We start from the raw sequence: 20,343 nt of genomic DNA on the forward strand, positions 1-20,343 counted from the left end.
GCAGTACACCAGATCCTACAGTTTCTCACATTGTCATGCAGTCCCTGTCACTGTGATAGCTGCACAAGAAGAGAAGAAAAAGCTGGCTCTGGCTGTACATCACTACAACCTATACCAGCGACATCTATGTCATTGGGGTCCATTCTCTAAAAAATCACATAGAAATCTATTGTAGGTGCATGAAAGAAGGAGATCATCATCAAAATAAAATGATAAAATACGAAGTTCCTTCATGTGAACATTATCCATATTTTAATCATGCAGCTGTCACATCAGGATCCCTTTTTTGATAGTTATCTTATACACGCAAAAGCAAGTTGTTCAAGTTTAATGAACAAATACTTTAATAAGATAAATAACTGTTGTGATCTATATTTTTGAAAACAAGAACCATTTAATAAAGAAAGCATAAGTATCCATGGATAACATAAACACTTAATTAAAAAAAGGAGGTACTGTATATAAATATGTATATGCATAAATATGCACCTTTAATTGCATAGATACCTACAAGCACAGCCAGCGAAAAACATACCATTTCATGCCATTTATATATATATATATATATATATATACAGTATATAATATATTTTTATATATATATATATATATATACACACACATGCCCACTTTATTCGCACTTAGGAACTGTAGCACTCACCCACACATTCACATACTTATAGAAACCCATCGGGCTGCATATGTAAGTACTCCCACGCAAAATCTCAGCCACGGAAGTACATGTGGCAATGCTAATCAGAGTGCTTTGGATATTGTTCCCTGTTTGCATACATTTTGACGTTCTTGTAAGTGCTGTATCCTTGGAATCAAGATCTCTGTGTCATAGGTTTTATATTGTGAATTTCACTGTATCCTGTACGTGGCTGCTCAAGGAGAAGCCACGCGGACGGCTGTTTAATATACGGCAACAATGAAGTATCCGCTCCACCCTTAGCCTTACATACGTGTGTTATAAAAGCAAACTAAATTGATTGTAAAATGTCAAAAGCCTGCACTTTATTGTACTGGTTTTATGAAAGATAGGTGGAATTTTTATTTTTATGCATATATGGATGTTAACATATACATAACATAAAGCTGATAATTAGATGTCTAATAAGACCACATTACATGGCACAGCCTTACAGGTTTCAGCACCCGAGAAGATGGACAGCTCCCAGAATTCTTTAAACTGAGCCTAAAATCTACACAAAAAACAAAAACTGTCTGCGCTTCTTACCCTAATAAAGTTGGCAACAAATATATAAACATGATATAAATGAGAGGTTTTGGTTATATGAATTGGCCAAAGCATAATTAAGCTCACTTTGAGTATATTTGTTGCCAACTTTATTAGGGTAAGAAGCGCAGACAGTTTTTGTTTTTTGTATACATTGTACAGCCAATACACTGTTTTTGCAGCATGCTTACACCTGTTTGGTAGGCCTCGTATTATACATTTGTATTATTTGAGTCTGTGACTAGCTTAGCGCACCGACATTTCTTCTTTTCCCTGAGCCTAAAATCTTCTTAGGTCAATCTACAGGCAACACTGAAACAATAATGCCTATTATTACGCCAACACTGATTTTATTTTAATTAGCTTATGTATCACATTAGTTGAAATCAAACAGTGTGTTTTTTTAGTCACGTTAAAACTAGCAAGTCTGCTATATTCATTTTCGTTAATGAGAAAATGGTACTGGAATTATGTCTTATTTCCAAGGCTGTAAATTGGATTTTTTTTCTTATGAATGTGAAGGAAGCCGTGCTCTTATCCTATGATGAAATCAGCTGCAGGGATGTGGCCTTTGACATAGCTTTATAACTACCTGGCGCTGTGTTTGTGATAGAGAAAATAATCCCGCTTTATAACAGGAGGGCTCTGGCTTCGCTTAGCAGCGAGAACATTGATAACCGGCGTGGTATGCAAAAAACCGCGGTGGCTGGAAGGCATTGACTTATTTTATTTCTGTTTTGAAATGACAAGCAAGTTATGTGGCAAATCAAAATGCATTCAACTCTACAATGAGGAGGAAACGTGAAGACTACTGACCTTTTGGAGTAATCCCACACAGCACACTGGGGGCCGGAGGTGCCCTGTTTGGACGAGATTTTGTTAAATTATATCACTTAAGGTGTAAAGGTTGAGTAACTAACTGCTACCGAAATGTGTTGACAACGACATGGTGAAACAGAGTAGAAACAGAAAGAGGGACTGCACATTGTAATCAGAAACATTGGCGTGGCAAACTGAACAGAGTCTGGGGCACATAAAAGGTAAACTGGCTACCCCAGACAGAGCAATAACAGAGCAGGGTATAAAAGGATTCATCGAGCAAGGGGCAAGTCGGCGATCTGCGGCTAAAATAACAAAGTAATGCAACAGCCCCAAAACGCATAAATCAGAACACAAGCACAGCGCGCGTGCTATAAATCTTGCCTGACACACATTCATCAGCGATCTCCAAAAAAACTTAAATGGAGCACATGAGGGATCAGCCAGAGGGTAAATACTGGATTGTTTTTTCTGTGAAACTATAAATAAAAACACTAAAATGAAATAAAAAAATAAAAAATCAGAAAAAGGGAACAACTGCCCCCAGCCCTGCCCTTTTTTGCCACTACAAGAAAAACAAACCACATAGGGTCAGTGAGAAACATGGAACGTACATTGATGATATGGGACAGCTCCACCACTACAAGCTGCTCTGAAGGTTTTGTTAGAGGCCGGACGGTGACGGTCAAAACCTTCGAACTGACAGCCAGTGAGTTCCCGGGAGGAGGCAGAATAAGCCCAAGTGTGCGGTAAAGAACTGCACCGATGACAAAATACCCAGATTCGTCTGTCTCTGCCAAAGGTAAAACAAAATATATAGTGTTAAACGGGCACACGGTTATGAGGTTAGATCCGCTAATGATCCAGGGCCGTATCGACGAAGAAAACAAAGCACTATGAACGTGTTTGATGAAAGCTCAGACTACACTGAACATTTAGCCCTGTGATTTGAAAGGACCAACCAACAGACATAGGTGAATATAGGGCATTTATCTAAATCATGCTTCATTCACTCAAGTTAAACTTATCGTTAGGCTCTTTTACAAATCAATTGGATATATGTCACGTTACTTTTCTTGTGTTCACTTGCTGTCTCCAGTTATTACCTGCGCAACAGACTATCCAAGTGTAGAGGTTTTAGATAGGCCAGATATACTGCAACATGCTATTAATTTACTTTTGTTTAAGACAAAATTGTTTTTTTAACTTGGAGTATTTCTTCCTTATACTCTGCAAGATTATTATCTAATTCAGACTCATATAGTGTGTCCAATGCCATAGACAGACTTGATTTTTTTCCGTTCTCAGTACTTTTAAGGCAGGATGTCCCGTAGTTATATTCCTGCTAAGGCACACAGGCTCTTATGTTCAACTGAATGAGACAGATATAGAATGTCCTTAAGTGTGTGTCGAGAAATTCACTACATGAGCTCATCTGTACAACTCAGAACCCAACAGACTGTTTCATGCACACAGGTGTTCAAACTAATATGAGATCTCCTTCACCCTACTCCTCCTCACTAGATCATGGTAAGCCACTGGGACCCACACAACCTACAGATCTCGTGTCCTCACCTGAAGGCGGAAGACTCAGAACCTCCTTTGGGATGAAGAGTTTATCTTCAGAGTTTCTAGCCCAGTCGTTCATACCCCGCCGGCCCTTCATGGGGAAGTTAATGTCACTGGAGACAGCAGAGACAGGTTCCCTCTGGATGCTGATTACTGCAGGACACACAGCACACCACCAATGACAGCTAGCCAAGCCACCCAACAGAATGAGTCTTGGCTCATTTGCGTGCGATCCGCAAGACACAGAAGCTCAAGTGATTAACCATTGGACCAATCACCAATAAAGAGAGTTTTATCAATTGCTATGGATTGCATCATTTTTATCGCTTTGCACCAGTACAGTTTTTATACATACTTCAGTGTGCAATGCACAAAAATCTCTAGCAAACCAATTCTTTATTTATGCAAACATGACTCATTTCTCCTTCTGTAATATGCTGTCTTATAGCACACAGCATTAATTTATATCAGCAGTCTACAAATGCCCGCCAGTTTATCTCACTTTGCATCAGTCACAAATAATGCAGGACCCGGTAGAAAAGCTTCATCATTGCATAGGCTATGACAGCAGATAAAAAAATACTTGTCCTACCTAATGTAAAACCTCATGTATTATTTAGACCTTCTTCTTTATATTCATGATAGGCTGGTGTATAATAGCTACGTGACCTGGATTTCATGATAGCTTGGTGGGCTCTTCCACACATCCATCTTTCTTTCATTTCCCATGAGCGTGGGACCTTCCAACTGTGTGGGAGCAACTCAACCTCTTCTCAGCATGAATGTACCATTGATGTATTTAAAATCTATCTATTTTTATCTCAAAACAGTCAATAATGTTGCATATTTTCCTGTTGGTTGCTATGAAATACAGTAATTCTCACTTCTGCATACTTGACGTAATCCTGCTACATGCCAGAGCCTTGGTTCCACATAGGGAAGGACTACTGTGGTAATAATGGCCTCTTGGAAAAGGACTAGACAAACTGTACCGTTATGTTTATACAGCCTGGTTTCTGAACAAGAGTAGCACCTGAATATCAAAATAGTGATTTCTTCAATCTTATGTTAAAAATTGGGTACTAACCACAATAGAACATGTAGGTGTTTAGGATACTAGCAGTAAGATGCAAAGTTTCACTCCGGCTGTGATACCAATGCATTATGAAGGTCTAATATAGTGCTTCTGCACTATATGTTGTAATAAGGTGCAGGATCACAGTCTACATCAATATACAGCCACCAATTCAAACTCAGGAACTAAATCCTCAAACAACAAGAAACTAAGAATCAAACATTTACTAAATCAAAATGTAACGTTTATTGATATGCCCCAAGAGAATAAAAACACAGATCTCCATCCATGCTTGCTCCATTGTATCAACCCAGAACACCCTTAGTGAGATCTGACTTTAAAAAATGGAAAAGAGACCCATCATCATAGAGAGTCATCGTATTTATCGGAGGGGAGACTAAAAAAGTAACATTTAGATCTGCTGCAAACAAAAAGCCCGACGCGTTTCACTAACCAACCGTAAGCTTCCCCAGGGGAACCGAGCTGGCAGATATTGCTGCTTTTGAAAATGAATCAAATTCTAATTTTAGGATATTTTTGAGGCATACCGATAAAAGTTACATTTTAAGTTAGTTTTCATTTCTTGTTGGTTACTATATGTCTATATGTCTTTTCATGTATTTATTTTATTATTATCGTGCATTAAATACGATATGGTCTAGTATTTTTAGACACTACTACTGTTGGTAAAGATTGTTTCTTTCTCTACTCAGTTACTTGCTTTAAACATCTGACACACTGGGTCTTAAAAAGCATTCTGGTACAAAGCTGTCTAATCACCAATGCAACCATTGGAATGGCCAGCTTCAAAATTCCACTGGTTGCTATGGTGACAAGACCTCTCGTCAAGCTCTACAAGAATCTCTTTTTATATTTAACGCTCATTAGGCCAAGTAACAAAAGCAGTACCCAGATTATCAGTGACAATGATGGAGCTTTGAAATGGTTTCAGTGCATCTCCAACCAGATGTATGTAATCCTCAAGAACTTTCATCAGGAGAATGGAGCCTGGAGCCACCTAGAAGGCAGATAATCATCTGGTTACATGAATCACATATGTCCTGGTTCTCCCAGGAGAGATCAGCTTCTGAAGGCCAGGGATGGCGGAAGAAAAGAAAAGAAACACCTACAATTCCTCATCTCAACGTCTTTTTTTAAACAAAATGGCACAGCTTTTTGAAGTCTACGTCTGGATAAAGCTTGTGTCAGTCTAGCCTTTGGGGCACCTGCCAGATTTTAACTGTGCGTAAAAGGGACATTTATGGAGTTTTATTATACAAAGTTGAAACTATGACAAAAAATCATGTGAAACTCAGTATGTGACAGATCAGAAGCACTTTACTCATCTAGTTTGTATATCTTTTCCTACTCTACATCAATCTGTCCTCTCAAACAGGCTGAGCGTCAGCAGCTGTGGAACTACAACTCCTACGAGGCATTTCTAAAGAAATTGAGTCATTGTTTAAAAAAACAGCTAGAGAGCTACCAGTAGGCTGCCTCTGATCTACCCGAAAAGCTTAATTTTATATGCATTTCTTATCACATGAAAAAATGTTCTTTTCTTGTCCTTAATTACAGCAAGTTAAACAAAATGTTGAGCTCTTTTCTATAAAATACTAAGCAAATTTGTGACAATGCATATTCGCTAGCTGTATGCAAAAACTCAAGTAGTTCCCTGCCTTGCACTAAGAGGATTAGTCTCTCCTTTCTTTAATTGCATTGACAATATTCTTTCATTCTACTTTATCCCCCGCTTGTAACACACACACACACACGCTTATCCCACCCCCGCCACAGGCAGACGTCACCGTGCCAAAGCTTCCTGCCACCACGTCACTGCTCCCCACCTGCTGCGCGTCCTCCCACTTCTCTTTGTTCGCCGCATCTAGTATGTGGCTGACAGCATGGAAAAACTTCTGTAGAAGAAAAAGAAATACTGTGTGACGGAGGGAGAAATACTCTGTGACGGAGGGAGAGGAGAAAAAGGAAGCTGGAGGAGGGAGACGTAGACATGAAACAGACAGCTAAGGGTAACAATAAAAAAGCAAATGTAGATGGGGCAAGTTTTCGAACATTCAACTGTCATATGTCCAATGCAGACATATTGCTCCAAACAATATATATATACATATACTGTATATATTGCAAGTAAGGGGGGAAAGTATATTTGATAAGTAAAATTGATGTGACTGTTTTCATTTAAGGATCAGAATTTATTTTTATATTATTCCTATATCTATCTATCTATCTATATACAAAATGCCGAGCCAGATATGATAAAACATATTTCAATATATTGACAACCCAATACATCAGCGTATTGTGACACGTGAATGTAAAAACAAAATGGTACCGAGCTCCCAAAGACAAATAAAAATAATATATAGAGCATTTGCCATCTTTTTCTTTATATTTTGGTAATTGCCTCAATAAATAAATACAGCAAGTGATACATCGAACCAAAAAATATGAAAGCCAGTTAAGCGTCTGAGATTAAAAATTATAGATGTAACACATAGAAAAAAAGGTAACAAGGAAAGCGAAATATATAAATCACAGCAAGCAGAACAAATAGTGGATTAAAATGTATTAATATATATATATATATGTGTGTGTGTGTGCTAGCAATACTGGAATACTGGAATACTACATATACATAATATATGTAGAATATATACATATTCTTCTACATATACATTTCACCATCAGTCTTTGGTTTCTGAAGGATTATGGGATTTGCAGTTTATGGAGAGCTTCAGGTTGGGTAGCAGTCACATAGTATTTCACGATAAAGTGTAAATAGCAGGGAAGTCACAACAAGCGAGGGATACAAGATAAAAAAATGACTGAACTCATTTTGCATTGTAAACAATGTCAATGGCAAGGAAGTCGGGTCAGGGCAATTTAAGTGGGAGCCAGAATAATAAGTAAAATGTAGTAAAAATGAATGATCACAGATGAGGGGAAAAAACTGCAGAGAAAACGAGAAAAAACGAGTAGGAAAAAATGGTTTGCGCGGGATTAAGAAAAAAAAAACAGAGCGAATAATGAGAGAGAGCAGCCTGAAAAGCTCTGTGTGCCGGCCTTAATATCATATTATACACAACATGAGTTCTGTTAACAAGCAAAAGAGCCTTTTATGCCTGTGCTACAACTCACTGTGACAGCAGTTACAGGCTCTGTCTGCATGTCCTACATGGACCTACAAGCCACTTTGTGCATGGAAGCTTGGGCTATGAAACAGGCCAGATACAAGGATGTGGAACAAACAGAAAGGAGGGAATCCTATATATTGATGGAAATCTATTACACGGCTGGACAATAAGATTGTTTTGTATGTTTGGTATTACATTTTTTCAAAAACTCATCATTTACACAAGAAAATACATAAAAAGGACAAAGAAATCTTTTGTTTGTTAAGTATGACTGAATTGTTGCCCTTGAGGCTTAACAGATATGTCCTTACCTGAATGTCCTCAAAGGACGGGATGTAAGTGGCTCTCTTGTATGTATCAGTAACATTACGCAAGATCTCCACACAGAAAAGAAGGTCTCCACTGTAGTAGTTCTTGGTTGACACCAACTCCAACATGCTCCGGACCACCTGAGACATACCCTGTCCAGCCAATAAGCGTTGACCCTTCGCCAAATGTTCTCGGAGCTGGGGGAATGGGGAAGGAGAGAGCTCTGACCACTGCAAGGAAGAAATGGGTGTATAGAATATACAGCCCCCCAAGCATACCATGATTCATATACAGTTTAACGCTTAAGTTGTCACCATCTGCAGGTCTGTTTTCTAATGCAGCATTTTTTAGAAATGTAAATTCTGAGTCCTACGGTCACTTCTGGCAAATGATATTCAATATTATATATGACCATGACTGATTCATAATCTAAAAATATTGCGTTCCATACCAGTGCCTGATCCTACCACTAATTATGAAATACAAAGCATACATGAAGAAAGGTACGTGACCATACAGCTGCTTTTTAATAATTTGTTCTATCATGGAGCTACACAAGTCCAGGACGGGCAACACGATCCCTTCTTAGTTTAGGGGCCTGGACCAACAGAGTAACAAGAGAGACCCCCTAAGGCTTTGCAAATCCACCACCTAATGTCCAACAGTTGACAAATGACATAAGCCACAGTTAGAGCTGGTAATAGATGAGTTTGTCTGATGACCAAGCTTTCCAGTGATTATTCACATTGTGCACTATAAATCAGTTTCACTGATTAAATAGGTGATCAAACACAAGTAGAACGCTGCAAAAATATTTTAACAAACAGCTTCACGTAGTTACTTATTTTATGACCTTACTGAAATCCCAAAATGTATTTATTACTAAAAAAAACATAATTTCGCTTTGCTCTGAAGTTAAGAGATTTATTGTTTATAGTGTTACTTTAAATTGCACATTTTATTACCCCCAATAAAACTTTGCAAAGGTATTTTAAGCATTTTCTTTGTGCTATTGTTTGGGATCGATTTTCTTAAGATAGTAAACTGAATTGCATTTCTGGATTTTGTTTTTGCACTATTTCAGTAAGTTTAAATTGTTGTTTTATTGTGGCTGACGTGGCTTCGGCCACATGAAACCAACCTCCATGTCACCAAATATTATATTTTTGTTCTTCAAAGACCTCAGGGAGCTTAACAATGGGAATTTCACTATGTTTTACTTTACGAACAAATGTATATTTGTTATGTATGTGTTAACTGCCCAACATAAATTGTGGAGCTCTGCTTAATTAATTGGCGGTTAAAGATAATGATAATAATAAAGATAATACTTTTAATCCCTTATAAATAGCTACCAGTACATCTAAAGTAAGACAACATTTGTTTTGGGCTTTTTTTGCCAACTTGCATAAAATTGTGTATTCTTCCATGAAACTGATAAAACCTACTGGAAATTATTCATGCTTAATATATTATTGAGTAACTAAATGAATCTGCTTGAACTGTGGTATCCAGATTTCTATCGCAGGAGACTGTATGCCATTGAAGAACAGAGTCTGGGGAATCGCGTTGTCAACTCACAATCAGTCCGTGTAATGCTCTGCTGCCACTTTGTGCGTACCCAGTCCCTGATATAGATATTTCGCATGCATAGCTGCCAGCATTCCAGATAACGGAGACACTGTGGTTGGGTCAGTCGCAATCAATGATTTATCTCCATATCATGTCACCTCCTTCCTGCCAGGTAAGGTTGCTATGGAGGGTGTACCAGACAGGTTGATGTTGCCTTGAGTTTGGAGGTGGCCTTTTAATGTTTAATGACAGTGGCCCTATGCACAAAGCGAGGCACATACAGAAATGGTTTGTAGGAAGTCTGTACAGAGCTCTACAATAATGCCCATGATTTTAAAATGAGATGTTACACGAGGTGTCGATATACTTTTACCTTCAAGTTTTTTAAATGCATTACACACACTTAACTTAATCACTTCGAATTAATTTCACTCTGAAATCTAATCTGAAATTATTTCTGATTCTCACTTTATTAAACTGTTTTTCCCTAATAGCTCAGGAACCAATTAAGTAATTCTAAAGATTGCCTCTTGCTAGTAATTCTACAACTTTTCAGACACCTTGACAACGTGGGCGAACTCTTTGTCTTCATGACAATGTCCTTTCTTGGTCTCTGTCCCTGTCAATGCTTCATGTGTCAACCTTTTGGAAGCTTTCATGTCACCAGCTCTACTATAAATTGGAAGGTACTACCACATCCTGTTAGACCCACCTTTAGCCTCATGTATACAAACTAAATAAACCGTGTCTCATACTATCCATGAAGCAATCCATCACAACTTCCCCTCGCATACATGGTTAATCATCACAATGGCTACATGTGAGTTGACGAATAAAGCAAGGCATTGTCTACAACTGCTCCCCTCCCCTCTTCCATGTGTGCTGGGGGTACTAAATAAACCTCAGGAGACATGTAAAGCCCACCAAGATTGACTCACACTCCATCCCCTGCTCAATGGGATGGGGGTTAAAATATTCATAATTCTACAGCATGGGAGGCATTGACCCCCATTGCAGTTAAAAGTACAGAAAAGAATATTGGGACATTTTCCCCTCCTTTCCCATCGGAGAATATAGGGTTAACTTTACAAAACAAACATTGACTTGAATGGGGTCCATGAACTTCAGTAGTGCTCCTTCAAGTCAATGGAGTAAGTAATGCATCCTTCAAGCACTTTGGACTGCTTGTGCGTAGGAATATATATAGACACACCCAAACAACCAGTGGCCATTTTCAAATTCGCAGCCACTGGGCATTGAACAGGTTATTATTTTGTTCTGTTTATTTTTTAATCTCCAGAGAATTTTAATTTTTTTTGTATGGTCTCCCTTCCTTCCCAAAGATGAAGACTCCAGGGCAGCATTGGACTAGATGGCCCCTTTAGAGGTAAGTGATTTTTTTTTCTACCACAGATTACATTTTCACTGTCCTCACTTCTGGCACCCAAAGGGTGTTAGAATCGGACCTCATACCCCCTACCTGAAGTAGGGTGGTGGGCAGATTTATTTTAACACTACCCATTCCTTCCTGCTGGGCATGGATGGAGGGAGAGGTATGGAGTGGGTCACTGCCATTTTAATCCCTCTCACTGGACATGGGGTGGGAGATGTAGGACACAGCCATTTTATGAATATTTTCAGCCTCCTCCAATCTGACTGGATAAAGTATACCTCATACTTTATCCAGTCAGATTGGAGGAGGCTGAAAATATTCATAAAATGGCTGAGGGAAGGCAAGGGATGTGATTTGTGCCTTCATGAGCTATTTTACTACAAATGAACCCATCATCCTGCTAAGCAAATTACAGTTGGGGCCTACCCACCCCAGGTTTATTTTAGTACCCCCACCGTATCATGGAATAGATGGGGGAAGCGGGACAATTGTCAACCACTCCAATGGTTAGTACAGGTCCCGGCCTTATTTTTAAATTTACTAAGTGGGTTTTTTAATGCAGGGGGAGGGGGGGTTTAAAGGCAAATTTTTACTCCACTCACATACCCTCATCTAAACTACATTTTAAAGTCCCACGCACCTGTATATTGATGAATAAGGCCATACATTAAGTCTTTGTGCTCATGAATCATATGGTCGGGAATATCCAGCCGGTGGCCCCAGACTGGTGCTTACTGAGTGGTCTGAAGTGAGGGCAAGTACTCTCAGTAATGTCTGGTCAATCGAGGTAACCCTTAATTTGTATAGGCGCAAAAGGCCCAGTTTTCTTAATTTATCTATTACTTCCAGCAGAGGGGGGTATTTTAGCATTAGTGGTGCCTTCAAGAACATCAGCGTTCAGATAAATGTGTTTATTTCTAGATTTTATTAACGTACTGTATTTACTTCATATACATTATGCATTGTACACCGTTGCAGAATATGATGCCGCTATATAAAACAATAATTTTAAAAAAATGTCCAAATGCAACCCTTAGTTCGTAGTATTTATCAAGTTGCTTACAGCTCTGCCGTTATCCACATCCAAATTCCAAATGGACTGTGTGGTTCGTTTCAAATGGCTAGCAGGGTGCTCTCATTTTTGATTTTCCTTGCTAGGTCTTGTCCTCATGTGGGTCAAATCCAGCTACCCAAACTACTAAAATACTCTGACCTCACAATACTCTCTTGCAGAAATAAAAAAAATGACATTAGAATGTCTGCGGACAAGGAAAAGTACCAACAGGTCACATACATTACTGAAATAACATTAGCCACATCCAACAAAGGTATGTAATCTGTGTCTATTACACTGTTTGGTATCCTGCTGTCCCTCCTATTGACTTGTCCTACATTATGCTGATCTGGCAATTTCCACTTTTAACTATTTCCCTTATATAGAGATAATTTGCTCCTGGGACGCATTCACGGGGACATGCCAGCAACATTGACCTTTCCCTGGCTCGGAGGCGGCAGCGATGCATAGAGAGGGGCGAGATACAAACGCCTGCGGCTGTTCCCACTAATGAGAAGCTAATTGGTGGTGTGCGCAGGAATGAAAAGCCATGTAGCTTAATCCTGTCTACAGTTCTCCCACGCCTGGCATGCATGCCAAGCTTGTCACTGTAGCTAATAAGTATTTAACGATAATAGGGGTCCCATTGCAAAAAGCCCCGTTCTAAAAAAAATAAAAACGGGAGGGGGAGCATGGGACTTGAGAAGTGAGAATGGCATGTTGTTTTGTAACATCATTATGAAGCAAAGGGTTTAGCTACTGCTCAAGTAATGTGTGACAGGTCTGCTAGTGATCTCTAATGAATTGTACAAATGATACTGAGGGAAGAGAATAGAATATGGGAAAATAATTCCTAAACAGGGGATCAGAGACAGGACAGGACAGAGGTAGGTTGATACTCAACAAAGAGGTTAAAAGGTAAAAGAAGGTATTATTATTATTACAATTTGTTTATAGAACAACAATACCGTAGATGCGATAATACTTTTAAGATAGAGGAGAATACACATTTAACAATAACATACAATACAAAAATTTACAATGACAGGTAAGACACATAAAAGGAGAAAAGGGAGAAGAATGCTCTGCTATTACCATAATTCAGGGTCAGGATACAGGAGCAAAAAGAAAAGACACCCACACAGTACCCCAGGGCTGGCCCTAGGGTTTCTGCCCCACATGGTTTAATATGTTGGTCGTTCCCCCTCCGCATTTTCTCACTGGTAGCCTAGAGATGCGCATGCACCTGTTTCAGGTTTTTTCGTTCACAAAAGAAAAAAGGGGCACCTGATCTGCTAACTGTGGTGTTTAAACCAAATATAAAAATATATCTCACTGAGGTTCGTCTACTTTAACAGATATTTAATAAGAGACAAAAACACAGTAACATACAATAAATGAGTGACAGCCCAACATACAATGCAACACTTTCCAAGACTAACCTGCAACCTAAAGGTCCAACATAACCCAGCATACCACCGATTACCCCATCCATGCAGGATGGTGGGCAGAGAGAAACTGAACTAAGATTTTGCATTCAACAGGCATATTGAATCACTGTAGGTGTGCCCTCGTTAACATATCAAAAGACATGTAATACAGGAAGAGTTCAACTGGCTAAAACATTGACCACAATACTTATGTCACCACACTAACCAGCTTAGCACACTGACTTGCCACAGAGATTTAATGGCATCTTAGGTATAAGTTGGGCAAAACGGGCGCTGCAATAGTTGACGCATGGTGGAGTTTTCTAGTTAATTATGGGATAAAGTAAGAAGGAGACTCAGACAAAAGAGTGATGGACAGGAAACAAAGGGAGTAAAACGATGTAAAAGAAGGCAGGTATATTACTATCACACGACTGACAGGATATTCAATGTTACAATCTACATTTGTCAGTTGCTTGTAATTTAGGGGAATACACTCAGAATCAAAAAGAAATCTGGCAGCTTCCTGGCATTTTGGATCAGAATTTCCACTCCCTTGTTTCATTAAGTTTCATCAAATGGTTTCTGAGATGCAAACTCATAAAAAATCTTTTTTTACTAAAATTATGATTTCTTTTTCAGGTGGGCTTTGACAAAACACTTAGATGGATTTTGATAAAAGGGGCATATTATAACAGCTCACTTGAACCTATATCATCACAGACAAGTACAACATTTAAGGGCAAACTCAACTGCAGCTAATAAATACAGAAATACAGATATAAATGAGACCAAAGACAATTCATTATCTTGTTCTTCGACATTCCTTATGGCAAAGAGCTACTAATGTCCTCCCCCTAAACTGTTTTACCAGCAGCGCTCAAGCACAATCTACATGTCCGCTAACATCAAATTATTGGTGGTAAAACTTTCTGGGACTAAAATGGGAGTTGGGATTTCATCTCCTGGAATTTGTTGTGGCTCATAACGGGTCATTTGCCAACCCCCTCTTTAGTAAATAAATCGCAATAGACACGTGGACATATACCCAATATCCCATATTTGTTATCAGCTGATGGAGTGCTTTGATACAATGGAAATTTTATTGTGCTTATTCAAAAGGATAACAGGGTGCCGTTGTGTCTAAATCATTCCCGAGTAACTTTTCCTGTCGACTATTTTATTTACTATATTTTCTTTAATGTCTTCAAACATTTAGTAAATAAGGAATTAAGGAAAAGATGTGGCCTGGTGGCTTTTCATATGCACTGTGCATTAAAAAACAAGTTAACTTATTTCTATGTGGATCATTTTATTAAAAAGAAAGCAGAAACCTTATTATGTGGTGCAGTGATATATCCTGGCCGATACTGGATTCTGCTGATATGGAGACTCCAGGCTGTCAACAGACAGGCCTGATCTCCTGTGCAGTGGCAAAACATGCATGATGTATCAGTATATGAGGGGCATCTTGCGTCATCTTTTATGGATGCACCGGTACATCAACACGGTAGCAGACCGGTTGAAGATACATTTTCTCAGAATTTTCAGGTTTTCTGGTGGACTAAAAAAAAGGCTCTCCTGCAATATTTCACTGTAATATGCCCCATCCATTCTTAGTTCAATTTTTACAGATGCGAAGGTTCTGCAGATGTGCTCCTTCAGTCTGATGCCACAACCATTCAAGGGATGGTGGGATTCCAGGTACATAGCATTTGGAGTTTTGGCCTCAGAACCTTTTCCCCCCACATTGCAGCTGAGGCAGCTTTGGCAGCCTCTCTGTAACTTCTCTCATAAATCTCCTTGTTGTTTGAGTTTTGAGTGACACTTTACACTGCTTGAGTGGTGTAGGCATTTGCCACTTCTTGATTATTGATCCAACTGTGTTCACTAGGATATCCTAACACGTGCATACTATTTTGCACCTTTTTCCTAATTTATGCATTTGTAATACTTTATTGCAAACTCCTGTAGAGTGGCCTTTATTTAGCCTGGCCAATGATCATTGAACAAAAGGGTTTTAATCCTGAAAATTCATAGCAATTTTAGTAGCTCAAAAGCAGATGCCAAAGGTAAAATAATTGTGTGCCATTTAGAGCTGTTTATTTTATCTGTGTATACTGGGAGCTTCAAAAGTAATTTGTTATATTCATTTATTTGGTAGAAGGCAGGCAATACATTCAAAGGCCGGGACCTCTATTCAGCATAATCCCTAACAAAAAAGGTACAAACTCAAGTAACTCAAATGCCAGTAGTGTTTAACAACCAGACATTCCCATCATTTGTGCAAGTATGATCCAAAAGCACACTCTACCTGTTCCCACAGCCACATTTTAAGGGTGGTCTCTACCAATGGATGGCCACTGGATACTGGATGAGATGCCATTGTCTTTGACCCATTGGTGTGAATAACAAAGATCGCATCAAGTTTATCAATGTCTTCTAAAAGGGATAAATGTTTCAATCCAAAGATCACTAAAGATGAGAAGCCTGGTAGTACTTGTGTGGGTTAGGAAGGGCCATCCCTTCCACTTCCTCTCAAGTAACACAATTTTAGTCTCAGACTCTTTACCACGCAAAACATACCAAATGATTTCAGTCTTAAAGATCCATAAGAATGCATGGGGGATAAATATTGGAATCTTCTGAAATAAATACAAAAGATGCAGTAGAAAATTCATGTTGATACCCTTTATCTTCCACTGCCAGTAAATATGGTGGGAGGTGACCAGGTCTGAAGATTCTTACATAGATTTGATAGTAACAGGATACAATTATCTATCTGTAGTTAGTAAATATCTCTGGACATCCAAATCCCTTAATAGTTTAACTTCTCCATGTGCCATTGAAAATGAAAGGAAGCTTTCAAAGACCTTAGTTCCACAAGGAGATGCGCAAATTAAGCATCTCTGACTTGTTTGTTATATTAAAGTTAGACAAAGTCCCGTTACTTTCTAGTTCCTGTAAAATGTTGGATAGCAAAACTCTCGAGTGTGATACCACCAACATCAAACCATCCTTGTTGTACCCAAATGCATCTTGCCACTCACAAAACCATGCATGTTTGGGTTGTTTCAGACAGCCTCCAACAAGAGCTCTGATGTGACTGATATTTTTATACAATGAAAATACAATTTTTCTCCATGAAATCAATAAACTTGTCACCAAAGCTCATCTGAGAAGCTAGGCTGGTAGCTGCCGTGAAGGTCCAATATACTCTATAAAAGGCCTTCTTTGCTGCCTCTGGCAAATGGATCTTGTTTAAAACCCTTGTGTCCCACCCAGAGGCAAATCCCAACTGACCAGGGTGGATCAAAGATGGTAGCACTTTCTGTAGATGCAAGGCCAACACCTTACCAAAAAAAATCAGTTCTACATTGAGAAAAGGCAACATAGGTATGGTCGATTCAAGGGTTTGGGGATGGAATGTCTGTCATATCCTTTTCTTGATTTACGTATACTGACAAACCTACTCACCCTCTGTTTTAGCTGCTATGCAAATCAATTTATCTGATGGTGTGCTCCTGTGCAGACATTCTGAAATGTGTGAGTCATTCGCTGTCTACATTGAGCTTTCTGCATAATTTAGTATACACAAAGTGATCTTGAAATCATTTTTCTGGTACCTGCTCTCACATCCTATTTTAATTACTGGACATTTTCTACACGGAAAAGCCCCATGCCTTTTGTCAGACTGATGTAAAATCAAGTCATCTGCCATCTCTAATTCAGAATTAAAATTTCATAACACATTAAAAACATATCCACAATGAAAAGAAACAGCAAGACACTTTCACGAACATATGATAAAATGGTGACTTAAAGGAATAAATATTCCAAATGCTGTACATGAACCATAGGTAGTGGTTCTCCTGCACAGAAAGCAATGTAAAATATTCTGCATAGTGGTGGTCTTGGTGTCAAAAAGAAATATATGAATTAAGACAGGCTGTGTGCTGAAGAATATTCTGATATCTTATAAATAAAGGATGGCAAAATAAAAGAGTTAACCAAAGAAGAGAAATTGTAATTACTGCAAGGTGAAGATATCTGTACTCATGAGAGATGCAGCGGGCAAAACTCGGAGCACTCCAGTATGCAACACCCTGGGGACTAAGCAGACATCGTCGACTAGCAGAGCCTACGGGGAAACAGAATAGAACAGAATATGAACCAAAAGTGTGGTATTAGAGAAATAAAACACGTATAGAGACATCAGACATTGATAGAATAAAGGAAAGACAGTAGGGATATTATAGCAAGCAAGAACAGGCAAGTGGTTGGGAATATTGCATGAGTTAGTCACACTGACCTGTGGCATTCGGGGGACACTTGTTGTACACAATTTCTCCAGCGGCTGTTTTCTTCCAGGTCATAGACAAGACATACTCATCTTTACACATCTCATGTAGGGCTGTGAAAAAAACAGGAACGTGAACATAAAATAACCCAAGTAATCCAAATAATCCAACCAAAGGACCTGGACAGGTTGCGTCTACACAATTCTCAGTTCTCCTGAGACTGGAACATGATATCTCACAGCCCCCAGGCATGTTATACACCTAGTGTTCTGCTGAAAGTGTTACAGCCTGGCCTTCTGCGTCTTACCTCAGAACACAAGGTTTAATGTGTATAAACAGCTAGCTGTGACCTTCCTGTGGAACAAGAACACTCATTGCTATTCCCTCATAAAACTCAAAAGCCTGTCAGCCAAAGCTCACAGAGACAGAGCAGGCACACTGAGAGGATGAAAGTAGAATAAGAGAGAAACAGAGAAACGTGAGGTGAAAAAAAACGGTGTCGGGAGATGAAAACCGATAGGACGGGAAGTGACCGAGGTGCAGAGAGATGAGGCTGTGATAAAGGTGACGTTAGGACAGGGTTCCCATCAAGACAGCAGGGTCTGTGTAGCAAGACCAAGAAACATGCACTTACAGTAGTTGTAAACTATCAGAGGGGTTTAATAACTGATACTAAATGTTACATACAACAGCTCAGGTATAAACTCAACGGGAGTAGGCAAAAAAGTTGCCGAGAATACTTAACTGCATAAGAAGAATTATATTTTCCATGGTAATCACATGTTGTGGAATCTTGCCCTGATACACAGACCAGAGTCGGTGGCGTATTTAAGAGTGAATGATGAAATACTAGGGTGAACACGATGGGCCTTTTAGGACAATCTACGGGGTGTTCTGGGCCTGTGACCTGGGATTTCTATAATGTTTGATTTAGGGTGTGGGATTTCATGCCTGAGAATTAAAGAGGTCACATAGAATCGGACTGCAGATGCGACCAGTGAGAATTGTACAGCTCCCACCTTATAGTATGCTCGATTTTTGAGTTATCTTCTTATAAAACAAAACCGACTTGTTCATGGACCTTTCTGCAATGACCCATTTCCTTTCATTACCAAACAAGACACATTGTTCTTTAGGTTTTTTTCATTTTTTTTAAAAACTTTAGTTCAGTCGCCCTGCACAACAGGATTCCAGCTATAGACACTGTTATTGGTGAAGTCATCTATAAATATTAAGGAAATATGATACTGAAACATAATTACATAGTGTGCACACTTTTACTAGACACACATTATGCAAAGTGAATGTGCTGCGTGCATCTTAAAAAATATTGCCACATGACTGGTGCTTGTTTAAGAGGGGCATGAAAGTGGACATTACGAGACTTGGTTATAACGAGCATCTCTGCTTAACACATACAGCAGATGCAGTGAGTGGGTACCTGGACATTTCTTTTCATTGCACGTCCTGACCTCGTCCCCGGAGCCCTCGCAGGGGTATCCTTGAACGCCTGTTCCCTGACACATCCGGTAGCGACGCTGCCAGCCACTGTCACATGTCTTGGAGCACAAGCTCCAATGATTCCACGGGCCCCATTTTCCATCCGCTAGAGAGTGTGAGTGGGCAGGAGGGGAGCAGAGAAAAGTATAAAGATGAGGGGGCAAAGGGGGATTAAAGTAAAAGTAAGGGGGTGAAAAAGTAGAGAAAAGTATAAAGAGGCTGTGAGACAGAGCGTAAATAAGGCATAGGTAGGTGTGGGAATAGCAGGAGGAAAATAAATAGAAATATTGTACAGAAACAAATAAAAGAATGTTAATGAGAACAGCGGAAACAGAGATCAAATGTGTAAATGGGGTTGATGGAGAGTACAGAGGTGATTGGATACGTGTAGCAGAGGAAACCATGAAATAGTACACTGACAACAAAAAAAGGGTACGAGCTGAAGTAAAACTCATAAGAATGCAAGTCATTTCTTGCGTTTCTGACAAGATAATAAAAAACTCCAGACAAATGTAATGGCACCAACAGAACAGACAAGGACCAAGCACAATTAATAGTATAATAGGGAATGAATGAGCAGAATACATATATATAGGAAAACATAGAATTCAGTGGGATGGCAGAAATAAAGAAAAGAATGGAGCAGGCTTGAAAGATATTTCCAAAAAAATTATATATGGAAAAAATGTACCTCGTCTGGAAAGATATTTGTCTAACTATCCCCACTTGTAGATCTGCACTTTGTCGTATAATTATAAGTATCTTAGTAGCTTAGAAGTATGGAGGCATGAAGGTCTACAGTTGGAGGCAGGGCAAGGTGGTTCTAAGGTAGGAGGTTAGAAACTACTCATCCCATGGTAGCTCACACCACCCATAAAGTTATAAACAGAGTCACCTGAATAACATTTAATTAACTTATTATCGTC

The 20,343-nt window shown here is 39.1% G+C and overlaps 1 protein-coding gene across 2 annotated transcripts in view; it reads right to left on the reverse strand.

Moving 5' to 3' along the window:
• Nucleotides 1–20,343, reverse strand: part of ADGRB2 (adhesion G protein-coupled receptor B2) — a 159,949-nt gene that overhangs the window by 22,503 nt on the left and 117,103 nt on the right. Inside the window, exons 6-14 of one of the 2 annotated variants that reach the window (XM_053454754.1) lie at nucleotides 19,359–19,523; nucleotides 17,929–18,030; nucleotides 17,651–17,757; nucleotides 8,170–8,397; nucleotides 6,551–6,619; nucleotides 5,613–5,721; nucleotides 3,635–3,781; nucleotides 2,674–2,852; nucleotides 2,057–2,100 (exon numbers count right to left, since the gene is read on the reverse strand). In XM_053454754.1, the coding sequence (XP_053310729.1) occupies nucleotides 2,057–2,100; nucleotides 2,674–2,852; nucleotides 3,635–3,781; nucleotides 5,613–5,721; nucleotides 6,551–6,619; nucleotides 8,170–8,397; nucleotides 17,651–17,757; nucleotides 17,929–18,030; nucleotides 19,359–19,523 (1,150 nt within the window). The remainder of the gene's footprint in view (nucleotides 1–2,056; nucleotides 2,101–2,673; nucleotides 2,853–3,634; nucleotides 3,782–5,612; nucleotides 5,722–6,550; nucleotides 6,620–8,169; nucleotides 8,398–17,650; nucleotides 17,758–17,928; nucleotides 18,031–19,358; nucleotides 19,524–20,343) is intronic. The other variant, XM_053454755.1, reaches the window with a different exon arrangement.

This window comes from Spea bombifrons, chromosome 2 (assembly GCF_027358695.1).
Source record: "Spea bombifrons isolate aSpeBom1 chromosome 2, aSpeBom1.2.pri, whole genome shotgun sequence".
Taxonomy (NCBI): domain Eukaryota; kingdom Metazoa; phylum Chordata; class Amphibia; order Anura; family Pelobatidae; genus Spea; species Spea bombifrons.